Source organism: Budorcas taxicolor, chromosome 19, assembly GCF_023091745.1.
Source record: "Budorcas taxicolor isolate Tak-1 chromosome 19, Takin1.1, whole genome shotgun sequence".
NCBI classification, from domain to species: domain Eukaryota; kingdom Metazoa; phylum Chordata; class Mammalia; order Artiodactyla; family Bovidae; genus Budorcas; species Budorcas taxicolor.
Window position 1 is genome coordinate 27,597,190 of NC_068928.1, and position 12,357 is coordinate 27,609,546.

The 12,357-nt window shown below is 60.8% G+C and overlaps 1 protein-coding gene and 2 non-coding genes across 4 annotated transcripts; all 3 read right to left on the minus strand.

The window, feature by feature from the left end:
• Positions 1-34: 34 nt before the first annotated feature.
• On the minus strand, positions 35-116 carry TRNAS-CGA (transfer RNA serine (anticodon CGA)). Its single transcript has one exon. It is a non-coding gene; the product is annotated as a tRNA-Ser (tRNA).
• Positions 117-534: 418 nt separating this feature from the next.
• On the minus strand, positions 535-608 carry TRNAT-AGU (transfer RNA threonine (anticodon AGU)). Its single transcript has one exon. It is a non-coding gene; the product is annotated as a tRNA-Thr (tRNA).
• A 411-nt stretch (positions 609-1,019) lies between these two features.
• PER1 (period circadian regulator 1) lies at positions 1,020-12,223 on the minus strand. Of its 2 annotated transcripts, XM_052658523.1 has the most exons (23): positions 12,098-12,223; positions 10,296-10,718; positions 10,078-10,176; positions 9,827-9,981; positions 9,393-9,514; positions 9,102-9,303; positions 8,899-8,950; positions 8,617-8,759; positions 8,170-8,248; positions 7,986-8,092; positions 7,668-7,821; positions 7,473-7,581; positions 7,250-7,381; positions 6,939-7,044; positions 6,683-6,848; positions 6,466-6,596; positions 6,089-6,268; positions 5,239-5,481; positions 3,780-4,390; positions 3,152-3,332; positions 2,765-2,954; positions 2,286-2,436; positions 1,020-1,884 (listed from the first exon to the last, which is right to left on the minus strand). In XM_052658523.1, exons 2-23 carry the CDS (start codon positions 10,574-10,576, stop codon positions 1,615-1,617), a joined length of 3,864 nt encoding a protein of 1,287 aa, XP_052514483.1. In that variant the 5' UTR covers positions 10,577-10,718; positions 12,098-12,223; the 3' UTR covers positions 1,020-1,614. The 2 variants fall into 2 exon arrangements, with proteins under 2 accessions (XP_052514483.1, XP_052514484.1); XM_052658524.1 differs by lacking the exon at positions 6,089-6,268.
• Between the last annotated feature and the right edge of the window lie 134 nt (positions 12,224-12,357).

Sequence of the window (12,357 nt, forward strand, 5' to 3'; positions counted from 1 at the left end):
AAAATTGCTTCCTTTCTGCCCCCAAAATTACTGACGCTGTGAGCAGGATTCGAACCTGCGCGGGGAGACCCCATTGGATTTCGAGTCCAACGCCTTAACCACTCGGCCATCACAGCCGCGTGCGGCCCTGGGCCTGCGCAACTATAGCTGCCTATCAACACGCCCGTCCGCAGCGAGTACCGCCCTGATGGTGCGATATGCCACTGCGCATGCGCATGTGAGGCAACGGATGAGGCAGCTTTTCAGTCCTTCCTTCCTACCCCGAGACACCATGCAAAACGGGCCCAAATCTGAGTCAACATTCTCATATCCTTGTAGGTAGACAAAGGGAGGCTGCTAAACCATGGTTCATGAAAGCTGGAGTTGGCCTCCAAATTTGCACTAAAAGTGCACAGGGATGGAAATTCAAATGGCGAGGAACTGGCTAGATAAGAAGAATCATCTTTGGTAAACTGCAGTAGTGACGGAGGGGGTGGAGGGGTGTCTGGAAACACGTTCCCTTCGCAGCAATAATATACTATAATCAACTACCCCAGGCACCGCTGGGATTCGAACCCAGGATCTCCTGTTTACTAGACAGGCGCTTTAACCAGCTAAGCCACGGCGCCGTTAAGGGGCTGCTTGCTTCTAGATATAGATCAGCTCTTCACGAAGGGGCACTAAACGAGAAATCTAAGCGACAAAGGTTGCTATCAATCTCCAATCACTTATCCTTTCCAAGTTTTCCCCCTTTCCAACTTCTGAGCCAGAGCGTTAACACTCTGCACCAGGTTCCCCTCTCCCACACCGCTTCCCAACTAGACTATGAATGACTGTGGGACTCCGTGTCTTAGCCACCTAGACCTGCCTTCTCATTGGGAAAGGGTGTGGGGAGATGATATAGGTCATCAGGGGAGGGAATAACTCATTCTCACTACTACTTTCCGGGAAGGGGAGGGAAAGAGCCTCCCTCCTCTACTCCCCGGGGCGGGGGGCAACCCAACCCTCAAACTTCATTTCACAAAGACCTGGTATTTTTTTCCTTTTTGTATTAAAAATAACAGACACGATATCAAAAACACAAATGCCACTGGTAGAGGGTACAGCTGAGAACACCTGGGTCCCACTTGAGGGGCAGCACCAGGGACTCCATGGTCCACCAACCTCCCCCACCCTGGAGCAGCTAGGGGTTTGGACCGCAGGGTCCTGCTTGGGCCTCACACCCTCCTCCTGCCCTCATCCAGGGAGGAGGTGGGGGAGAGGACTGACTCCCCCAATAAATAAATGCAGCCCCAATCCCCAGGGACAGGGACTCCGGCTCAGCTGGGACTTGGAGAGACCACTTCAGCAGCTTGTCAGCAATCTTGTCCAGGAAGAGGAATGACTCCTCACCGGGGATGTGATGGGAGGCTTCTCTGGGCTGGGCTGGGCTGGGCTGAAGAATGCCACCCTATTCCCAAAGAGGCCAGAGGCAGCCCCTGGGTCCTGGGCTGGTGACGGGGCCCCACCCCCCTACAGCAGGAGAAGCTGGGGCAGTTCTCTTATTGGTTGGTCCAGCCACATCTGAGTTCTGAGAGTTGGGGCATGAGAGAAGGAAGCTTCTTGTGCACATCTGGAGGTGGCCCAAGATGGAGTCTAGCTGGTGCCATTTTCTGTGGCAGGTAAGGCTGGACTGGGTGAGCTCCCACCTTGCTCCTCCTCTTCCATGGCCAGGTCCTGAGAGCTCGAGACCCTGGCCCCAGCTTGGGCCTGGGCCCCACTGCTGCCCTCACCCTCACCACCACCGCCACCACCCTCGCCTCCGCCCTCCTCCATGGGCTCCAGCCCCAGTCCATCCACTTCCGAGAAGAGAGGGTCATCAGGATGGCCAGGCTCTTGGGTGCTGCTACCGCAGTCCACACAGGCCTTGGAGGAAGAAAGGGTATGCGTGAGTCAGGCAGATTCTCAGTGCTGACCTGCCAACCCAGCTCCCCTTGTCCCCAAGCCCCAGAGTACTTTCCAAACTGTATGCCTAGGAAATACTAATTCAGGCGGATGCACATGGGGTCAACAATATTGGAAAATGCATCGCATCCTGTCTCCAGACTCCACTGCAGGACAGCCACAATGTACATTAATACAGTACTGGCCCAGAAAAGGTCCACAAAATTCACATGGTTTAACACTAAACAACCCAACAGCAAGCTCAGTGGAATTAACATCCTTCAGAATTAATGATCCAAGAACAGTGAAGGGATCAGCCCTCTGTCCTTTCAACTTGAGCTCAATTCCTTCTTCACCCTCCTAGCCCGGACTTCTCCTCTCACCATCACATCAAGGGCCCGAGGGAGTTGACCTTTCCGGACCCAGGAGTGCACAGCACCCAGTTCCCTCCGCTGGTCCTCCGAGAACCGAGGCTGCTGCTTCTGCATGGCCCGGAGCCGCTCCCGGTCCTGCTTCAGCACAGAGGCCATGTCCCTGCTCCGGGAAGAAGTTCAGGAGGCAGAGAATGGGAGCTGGGGCCAGGGCCTACAAGGAGGCTGGCACTTTTCTTCTATCGCAGCTTCCCACTCCGTGCCTCATGCTTCTCCCCAGAAACGTGTTCTGAGAGTTCAGGCCTTCCCAAAACCAGGAAAGCTGCTCTCAGCCTGACTATTGCTGGGGCTCCAAGGGGCAGGAGACAGAATAGGAATGCCCCAGGGCAGAGCCAGGCCAAGAAAGAAAAACCCAAGTTAGCTAGGGAGTGAGGGGGGCAGCCTCCCCATTCCTCTGAAGGGGAGGCAAGGAGTGCTCCCAATGTCCTCACCTGGAGGGCACCTGATAAGTCATCATGACACGCTGGTCAGCATTGGCCATGAGCAGCCAGATGGGATCCTGGAGCACGTACTTAATGACCTGGTCCCCAGGCTCAGCCCTGGCCTGGGCAGCCCCAGCCTCAGCCTCTGAAGAATCGATGCTGCCAAAGTACTTGCTCGTGTGGCTGCTCTGACTGCTGCCTGTAGAGTGAGAGGCAGGCAGCCAACAGTCAGGCCAGCGGATGCTCCACCAGGCCTCACTCAAGGTTGTAGGTCCAGCCCACTGGCCTTAGAAAGCAGGGCGTGGACCCAGGCCACTCAGCCAAGGTGCGGCCTGGCTTTCCAACTCCCCAGACACTGTCCTACCCTGAGAAGTATTGGGGGGGGGGGGCACTCACGCGTGATGCTGGCGGAAGTGCTGCCCCCCTCATGGGAGCCTGAACCAGAGCCCAAGCCGGAGGCCAAGGAGCCTGAGGCAGCAGAGCCCGTGCCAGATCGAGAGTCCTCTTGTAGCAGCAACTCCAGCAGGTCACTGGAGCCCGAGAGAGCGTCCTGGTTGGAGGACTCAGTTACCTCCGCCTGAAGGAGGGGAGGCGAGGGGGACAGGGAGAGATTAAGGAATCAACACCTAGGCTTCCCCTTCTACTGCTGCCACTGGTTTGGGGGCACACCCAGCCCAAGTGGTCTCTTCCCACTCCACGACAATGGGCTCAGGCTGAGTGAGAGGAGAACTGGCGAAAAGGAGGGACATGACGCTGGACCCCTTCCAAGTGGCAGACGTACTCTCAGAAGTTTATGGGGATGTCCTCGCCACCTGTCAGACAGACAGGACTGTCCCCACTTCACAGATGAGGCAGCTGATTTCTGCCTTGTTGAGAAACTCAGCTGGGGTCTCCCACCCCATGACCCCATCCTCTGGGGACAACCAGGAGGGCAGGAAGAAGCGTGAGAGGGGAGGACCAGGTGGTGAGAGCTGTGTGGGGGCCCTAAGAGGATGGGGGCGGGGGGAACCGGGTCAGAGCTCACCAGTCTGGCCTCTGGTTCCACCGTCTCCTCGCTGGGAGGGGGGGGCCCAGCACTGCTCCCAGAGCCCCCTGCCGCTGCACCCCCCTCACCGCGAGGGGGCTCCTCAAGCTGCAGCAGGTTTAGCTGGAGTGGGGAGCTGCATCTTGAGTTGAAGAGCGGAGAGTTGGGGCGGTGGGGAGGGCTGGGGGGCAGCGGGGGCAGGGACGGAGATGGGGAGCGGGAGGCAGGGGTAGGAGGCCCCTCGGCAGGCGTCTGGGGTGCCCCGTAGGGGTAGGTAGATGGGGTAGGGAAAAGATAGTTAGGGAGCACCAAGGCCACCATGGGGGTCACCAGGGGGGCAGAGAAAGCTGCAGGAGGCACAGACGTGGGAGCAGGAGGGAGAGGCTGAGGGCTGCCTCTCGGGGGGAAGACAGGGAGGGGGTATGGCTGGACCACAGCTGGGAAGGGAGGAGTGGCTGGAGGCGGGGGCCAGGGGGCAGAGGGTGGCACAGGCGAGGGCTGGGAGATGTAGCCAGGGGCTTCGGCCCGAGCTGTCTGGTGGTGACGTGAGCGCTTGGCTTTGGATCGGCAGTGGTGGCGGCGGCCGGGGGTGGCAGGGCTGTGGTGGCAGCCTGAAGGGAGAAACGAGGGTTAGCAAGGCCCTCAGCCTGGGGGTTAGGCCCCTGCAGCCCCCACTGCCCTGCCACTCTGACCAGGGAGAGGGTAGGTGAAGGACCTCTGGCTCCCCAGCCCACACATAACAGAGGGGACCCGGGGAGGCAGGGAGCCTTCAGGGAAGAATTACAGCGACAGGGGAGGATTTATGGACAAAGGAGCCAGGGAAGGAAAGGTTACATAAGGGGTCGTGCTGGGGGAGTGCAGGAGACAGAGGCATGCTGGCAGATAGGAGGAGGCAGGGTAGGCCCATGGATGAGTGGGCAGGTGGCTCCGACCCCTCTGCCAAACTCCAGCAGGCACTGCCAGCCGGGCCATGCTCTGCCTAGCTCACGACGGAGCGAAGAGGTGGGCAGGAAAGCCCAGTCCTGAGTCCTACGTCTGCCTTCAGGGAGCCTCCCACAGGCACCTGGAGGGCAGCCAGCTGCCCTGAAGTGCTGATCCTCTGCCCCCTGAAGTTGCCCCAGTCCTCCCTGCCAGTCTACATAGACCTCCCAATCAGCAACAACAGAGTCCTGAGTCAGCACACTTCCTGCCCCTACACCAGGCCTGGAGTGGCTTACCGGAAGCCGAGCGCCTTGGCCTGCCTCTGAGTGCAGCTCCTCAGGCTGCCCTTCTCGGGTGGCAGCCCAGACCACCGCCCTAGTGGGGAGAGGCTGGCGAGGGGCCTGTCCCTGAGCAGGGCCCTGGTGGTGGAGGCAGCAACAGCCTGGGTCCCTGGAGCAGAAGCCTCTGCCTCAAGAACTCCCTCCCCCGACATTCTGGTCCTCGACTGGGCAGGCTCAGGGGTATCCCAGGTGGTTACCTCGCTCCCCAGGGGCCGAGGGGGCTGTGGAGGAGCTGTCCAATCCACGCAGCCTACTGAAGTCACGGAAGCGGCTGAGGAAGGCCTGCTCCTCCTTCTGTGTGTGCAGGGACAGCACGGCCTTGGTCAGGCCCACTGGGCGGTAGGCGTCTGGGGCCGGATCAGGGGCTACTGTGGGGCTAGGGGCAGGGCTGGGAGCTGGACCGGGAGGCAAGGAGGGCAGGTCCTCCATCATGATGATGTCTGAGGAGGATGAGATGAGGCAAAGGTCAGAAGCACCTCACAATTAGCACACCTGCACCAACCCCTCCACGTCTAACAGCTTAGCCAAACCCCCGGCCTCCACCCTGCAGCCAAGCCTAGGCCTCCCCTGCAAATCCTGGCCACGTCCCCCCAAGGACTGGCTCTGGGGAGCTCCACGCAAAGGTGTCTCAGGGTAATAAGAAAGGACATTCGGTCCCCTCCAGGGGCCTTACCCAAGAATGACACCCCCATGACCCTCCTCGGAAGGGAAGCCCATCCCGACTCTTTCCTCACGCATTTTCCAGGTCAATACCCAAAGACCCTTCAAGGGTTTTATAACAGTGTTGCCTTCAGCCCCTCTGTGGGGAGCACCTTAGGTTGAACCCTGCACCCCAGACTTTGTGTGTGACAGTAAGAACACAGGAAGCAAGGTGGGGGACAGACGAGGCGGCGAAGGCTGGCGGGCGAGCAGAGAGTGAGAAACGCTAAAATGGAGGCTCCTTCTCTCCATTTGGGGCCAGAGGGCAGGAGAAGGCAAGGAAGGAGGTAGCTCTGGCTGAGGGACCAGATGGAGCCCTGGTTCTGCGCCCCTCAGCCACACCCGTACCCGACTCCGGGGGCTTCTTGTCTCCCACATGGACGATGGTGGAGCTGAAGCTACACTGACTGGTGACGGACACCACGCTCTCCGCCTTATTGGCCAGGGCGAGCGGGCTCAGGGCTCCTCCTCCCACCACCGGCTCCTTCAGAGGGGTGGCCCCCTCCCCAGGCAGCACTGCTGATGGATCTGTGCAGAGAGATGGTGCCAGTTACCACCCCGCCCCCCTGGGTGACTGGGAAAGGAAAGCCTGGTGTGGAGGAGATGGATGGCACAGGAGAGGCTGGCAGGGGGACAGGACAGAGTGAGGTGGGGGCCCCAAAGACATGTAGAGGCACAGGGCCAGAGGACAGGGCGGCGGGAGCAGAGCAGGCCCGAGTCTTCACCTTTCTTGGCGCCCACAGAGACTGGGCCTGCCCGCTGCTTGTCGTCGTCGGAGGCCGAAGAGGCAGTGCAGGAAGAGGAGGACGCACATTTGCGCTTTGCGGTGCCGGGGAGGTTGCAGCTCTCCAGGTACCTGAGGAGGCACCAGAGGACATGAGGGCAGGTCTGGGTGGAGCGGGGCCGCGGCCCCAGGCAGAGAAGGTGCGAGGATGGCCTGACCTGAGGATGCTGTCCAGGCAGTTGATCTGCTGGTAGGAACAACTGGAGGCTTCTTTCCGCTCAGCCTCCTCAGCGGCCAAGGCCACTGGGGCCTGGATTGGAGCCGGGGCTGCCTCCAGCTCTGGGGATTGGCAGGGAAGGGTCTTGACCTTGAATGTGCCAGTAGCTGGACCAAGGAGAGAGAAACTCCTCTGGGTTAGGCTGAAGGTCCGGGGGCCCCCAGGCCTCGCTCCCCACCCACACCTCGCCAACTCACCAGGGACACGGGGCCGGGTCAGAGGCCGGGCCCGGGACTCAATAAAAAGCTGCTGCCCCTGATGCTTTACCAGGTGCACATCCTTACAGATCTGCTGGAAGGTCACCTGTGGGACAGGGCGGGGAGTGGGCAGCACTGGGGGGCCTGGCCAGCCTCGGGAGCCCAGAGCGTAGTACAAGAGAGGCCCCAGTGGGGAGGTCTCGATGCAAGCAGAACAAGAAAGGAAAGGAGGTGGACGACGCTCCCCTGGGCTTGGCAGTGCTGACTCTTGAGGACAAGGGGACAGGACAGGGGACTCAAGGGCCACTCACCGGGGCAGGAGGCCCAGGTCCCTCGGCATCACCCCCGTTGCTGTCACTGGAGGAGCCAGGGCTGAGGAGAGGGCCAGAGGAAGGCACGGGGCCGACTCCACAGAGGCCCGTGGGGCTGGGGCTGTGCACAGGCTGAGGCAAGGAGAGTGACTATGGCTTAGATGGCCTGAGGCCAGCTCTGCCCCCTTTCTTGTCTCCCAAGCCCCCTCCCATCAACCCTCACCTGTAACAGCAGCCGGTGGATCTGTTCCGAGAGCTCTTGGATGTCAGAGTCCAGAGACAGAGTGGGGCTGGGGGCCGGGGGAGTGAATACATCTTCATTCAGGGGCGCCCTGTGGGGTGCGGGAGGGGAGTTGAGCCCTGGCCCCTCCACGCTGGCCCGCCCTCCAGGGCATGATCCACTTATGTGCCCACTTACGTGCGTACTTTGTGGCGGCCCAACACAAAGGCCACCTTGCGGCTCCAGGGGTGCACGAAGCCAGCCCAGCTGGTGTCCATAGTGACATACTCCCCATTACGGGCACAAAAGCGAATAGGGGAGTGGTCAAAGGGCTGGCCGGCCAGCTGCAGGACTGAAGGCCATGGGAAACAAGGTGCAGGTCAGTGGGAGGGAGAGCTAAGTGAGGTGGAATGCCCCCAACCCCGAGATCAAGGCACTGAGAGACACAATCACAGGGGCAGCCCTAAGGAAGCCCTGTAGACAGCTAGAAGTGCGATCAGGAAGAGAGAAACTCACTCTTCTTGTGAATGGCCAGCATGAGGGGTCGGTCCTCCGGATGCAGGAAGAGGAGCACTGGGGCCCCCAGGAGGTCCTGGGGGAGGTAGCCCAGCAGCGGGGCGGCCCTGAGAGGAGAGGGGGCGTCAGAGCGGCCAGAGCCTCGGCCCTGGCCACCTCCTTTTCCTCCAGATCCTGACCTCACCTCTCATCCACATCCTGGAAGAGGCAGCTGGGCGTGTGCCGTGTGGTGAAGATCCTCTTGTCAGGGGGGATCCGGGGAGCTGAGGCACAGGAGGCGTGGCCATTGGATCTCAGGCGGCATGCTCCAGCTCCCAGGCCCTCCATGTGCTGCCTCAGGCCTAGGCTGGCTGGCAGATGATTCCCTCCACAGCTCTCCCCTGAGCCCCCTGGCCTCCAGAGACGGCCTGGACTATCTCTGTGCCCCACGCCAATAATGAAACTGAAAACCAAGGCACTTTTTTTTGCCTTCTCCTAGCTTGGAATTCTTACCCAACTTGACCTCTAAAGGGGTGTTCAAACCCTCATCCTGTTTCAAAGTTGTCTCCCAGACTCCTGTTCTGCCTCACCCCCAGCCTAGAGGAGGCACCCTTCCTCCTACCCCAACCAGGTCAGGCCTGGGGCTGCCCACCTTCATAACCAGAGTGAATGCGCTCTGCAATGAGCAGGCAGCATGGCTGGGCAGGAGCCCCATCGGAGACCCGGATCTTGGTCACATATGGGGTTAGGCGGAATGGCTGGTACCGAGGCCCCAGATCCCGGTCAGGACCCCCTCTAGCAAGGAAGAGAAAGGGGCATTAGAGATGATCATTGAAGAGCCACCCACCCTCCAGCTCAAGGTCATGGCTGACCCAGCAAAGAGGAGTGGGGGGATGGGAGGTGGAAGGGGTCTGCTCCCACGTTCCCCACCGACCTGATACGACAGAAGACAGACTTCTCCTGGGTGAAGTCCTTGAGGTCTGAACCTGAGACAGACCAGGAGGGCAGTGAGTATGGCTCCCCACCTCCTCCCTGGGCTGAGAAAAACCCAGCAAGGAAAAGCCTGGGTCCCCTGGGCCCTCACAGCAGTTGCTTCCGGGGACTGCTCATCTTCCCCCGAGCACTTGGGGGCCTCACCTGCGGAGGCCCCCGGGCCCCAGGTGGGCAGGTGGGATGGGGTGGTGGAACCGTAGAAGACGCCCACATCTTGGGGAGCCAAGAGCTCGGAGAAGCGGGCGCCCCGGAACACGTCCCGCTTGCAGCGCAGCAGGACACCCGCCTGCTCGGAAATGTAGACGATGCGGCCTGTCAGGAAGGAGACAGCCACGGAGAAGGTGTCCTAGGCGAGAGAGTAAGGATGAGCACAGGTTTAGGAGCTGTGGGAGCGGGGCTGGGGGCACGTCGGGTGCAGGGGCAGGCCGCACTGACCTGGTTGCGGAGTGTGTACTCTGACGTGACGTGTTCCAGCTCCTCCAGAGTATAGGTGGACATGTCCATGGCACACGGTTCACCCTCCTCCAGGCTCCATTGCTGGTAGAACTCCTGGTTGGCTGCAGGGGTGGGTGGTGGTTTAGTCCCTCAGTCATGTCTGACTCTTTGCAACCCCATGGACTGCAGCCCACCAGTCCTCTGTCCATGGGACTTCCCAGGCAAGAATACTGGAGTGGGTTGCCATTCCCTGCTCCAGGGGATCTTCCCAACCCAGGGCTGGAACCCAGGTCTCCTGCATTGCAAGCAGATACTTTAGCGATTAAGCTAGAAGGGAATCCCTATGGGGTGTGGGCAGCAGCGCATTTAGCGAGGAGACAGCTCCCCACGGTCACCCAGAACCTGACCATTACCCTCCCAGGAGCACCACTCACCTTGCACCTGCTTGACACAGGCCAGCGCGTACTGCAGTGTGGCCAGAGTCCCAGAGCGGCCCTTGCCCCTGCGCTCTGGGGGCAGCCGAAGCTTGAGCTCTCGCAGTGCCGTCATGAGTTCTTTCTGAGTCCTTGCCCGAGCTGACTGTTCACTGCTGCAGGGCCCACAAGGAGGGAGGGGGTACAGGCATTAGCCCCAGAGCCTGGCCTTCAGTCCCTTTGCCCCCGTCCTCCCCCCTCCCCCCACAAACCTGCAGCCACTGGTAGAAGGGTTGTCTGGCTCAGAGCTGGCACTCAGGAGGCTGTAGGCAATGGAACTGCTGGGTGGCGATGGGCTCTGAGAGTTCGTGCTAAAGGAGAAGCAACAGGCGCACGATGAGGAGAAAGTGGCCAGCAACTGGGGCCTGTCTCCCAGCTCAGATGGCTCCAGAGACCACTTGAAGAACCTGCCACACCCATCCAGACACACCTCTTGCTGCTCTCAGTGGTCTCCAGCAGGGCTGAGTCCTTGCCATTGCCGGAGGAGGAGCTGTGCGAACTCCGCTGAGATGCACCCCTGGACTCGGGTCCATTTGACTCATTGCCGCTAGAGCCATTGCTGTTGGCATCCGTGTCATCAGCCAAGCTGGGGCCAGGACAAGGTCGGTGCTCTGGAGGCCCAGGGGATGGACCCCCTCCAGGACAAAAGGGTTCCCCTGGCCTGGGGTCCCCTCCCCCATCAGCCCCTTCTAGGGGGCCGCTCCTGCTCATGTCTGGGCCATGGGGAGGGCAGGAGAATGGGGTAGGTGGAGAGGCCACCACAGACGCTCAAGGGGGCCAGAAGGCCTGGCTAGAGGAGGGAGGTGGGAGACCCAAGCCTCAGAGGGCTGAGAAGTTTGACCACAGTCAGCACCTGAAGAGACCAAAGAGAAAAACCTGGGTTGTAACTTCACAACACCTGTCGGCTTCACTCAGACCCTCCCTTGCAGGCTGCCATACTCCTGGGACCCAGGCTTCCAATATGCAGCCCGGGCAAGTTCTGTTCCTGTCCCCTTAACCGGGGCTGCAGGTGGGTTTTCCTCCCAACATCGCCTGTCAGTGTGGCCTGGGTTAGATAGAACCTGACCGGTCTACTGTGAGCCACAGCCACCTGACTATAGCTGTGAGCCACAGCCTGGATACCTCCCATCGCAAAATTCCCATCAGTGTCCCCCCTCGGCCTGGGACATCAAGGCCTCAGAGCAGGAGTTAAGCCTGCCGCCTCCTATATTTAGGCCTCCGGGCTAATTTTACCCGGGGGCGGCGCCACGTTCGCCGCACATGCGCACGGACGTGCGCGGCCCCACCACGCGCTTCCGCCGCCGTCGCGGTCGCCAGGGAAACCGACGTCAGCGGCTGAGCTCAGCGGTTGCTGGAGGGCCCACAAGAGGGCGGGAGGGGCGACCCCTCCCCCCTTTCTCGGCGGAAACAGAGGGAACGCCACCCTCCTACACTGGCCGACGCAACCAGAGGTCGCCCACCTCTAATACATCCCAGGTTCCCGGAGGCCTTGGTGGCCATAGGAAGAGGGGCGGCCATCGGAGTTTCAGAGGCTGGCCTTGCTCCCCAGGGCAAAATACAATCACCGCCGCCCTCGGCGCAAAAGCCTCGGCCGGGCACTCGTCAGGATGCCAGTTATGCTGGTCAAGATAACACAGCCTTCCCTTCTCCGGCCCCTGCACCCTCTCCCGACCCATAGGACCGAAGCCGGCACCTGCCATTGTCAGGAACCCAAGAATCCTCTCTCCTCACTCCCCTACTTTTCTGTACACTCACCACCCTACCCCCCTCAACATACACACCCATCCGAGGCAGACATACTCAGCTCTGACCAAGGGACACACAATAGCCAGCAGGTAGTTCTTCCCTTCTCCAACCACACCCCCAACCCCAGAGCATTTTCTGAGCTTCAGGAGAAAAGGGAAGGCTGTGGCCAACAGCAGGAACTAGCACCGGGAACGGGATGTTCCAGCTTGAACCGGGCTGACATCACGGCAGGCGCAAGGCCAGGGATTGGAGGAGGGAGCGCAGGGAGAGCGTAAAGCCCGAACAGGTCCCGGTGCTGGGGCAAAACCGGGGACCCCCGAGTGACAAAGGCAGCAGGGGAATGCCTGGTGAGGGTCGGGTGTGAGGCCGGGATGGCTGAGAGCCAGGAGAAAGCTTCAAGTAAGGTAGGCAAGCAGGAGTGCGGACGCTCAGTACACGGTTCGAGGAATACCTACGTCCCCGGGGACAGAGGAGGGGGTGGACAACCTCAAGCAAGGCGGATTACTGGTGTGCCGTCTGAGCGCCCGGGCCAAATGCGGTCCATCAGGCTGCAAGTGGAGGCAATCCGGTTCGAGGCCGAAGACTGGCCACTGTGGTGGCCGCGGAGATGCTTACCTGGCCGCGCGAGCGCCCTCCGCCCGCCTGCCTGCCGCCGTTGCAACCCGCAGCGGAGTGGAAGCTCAGCGGGGCCAGGAGGCGGGTTGCATAACGCCAGGCACTGCCCCTCATTGGCCTCCTGCCGGAGG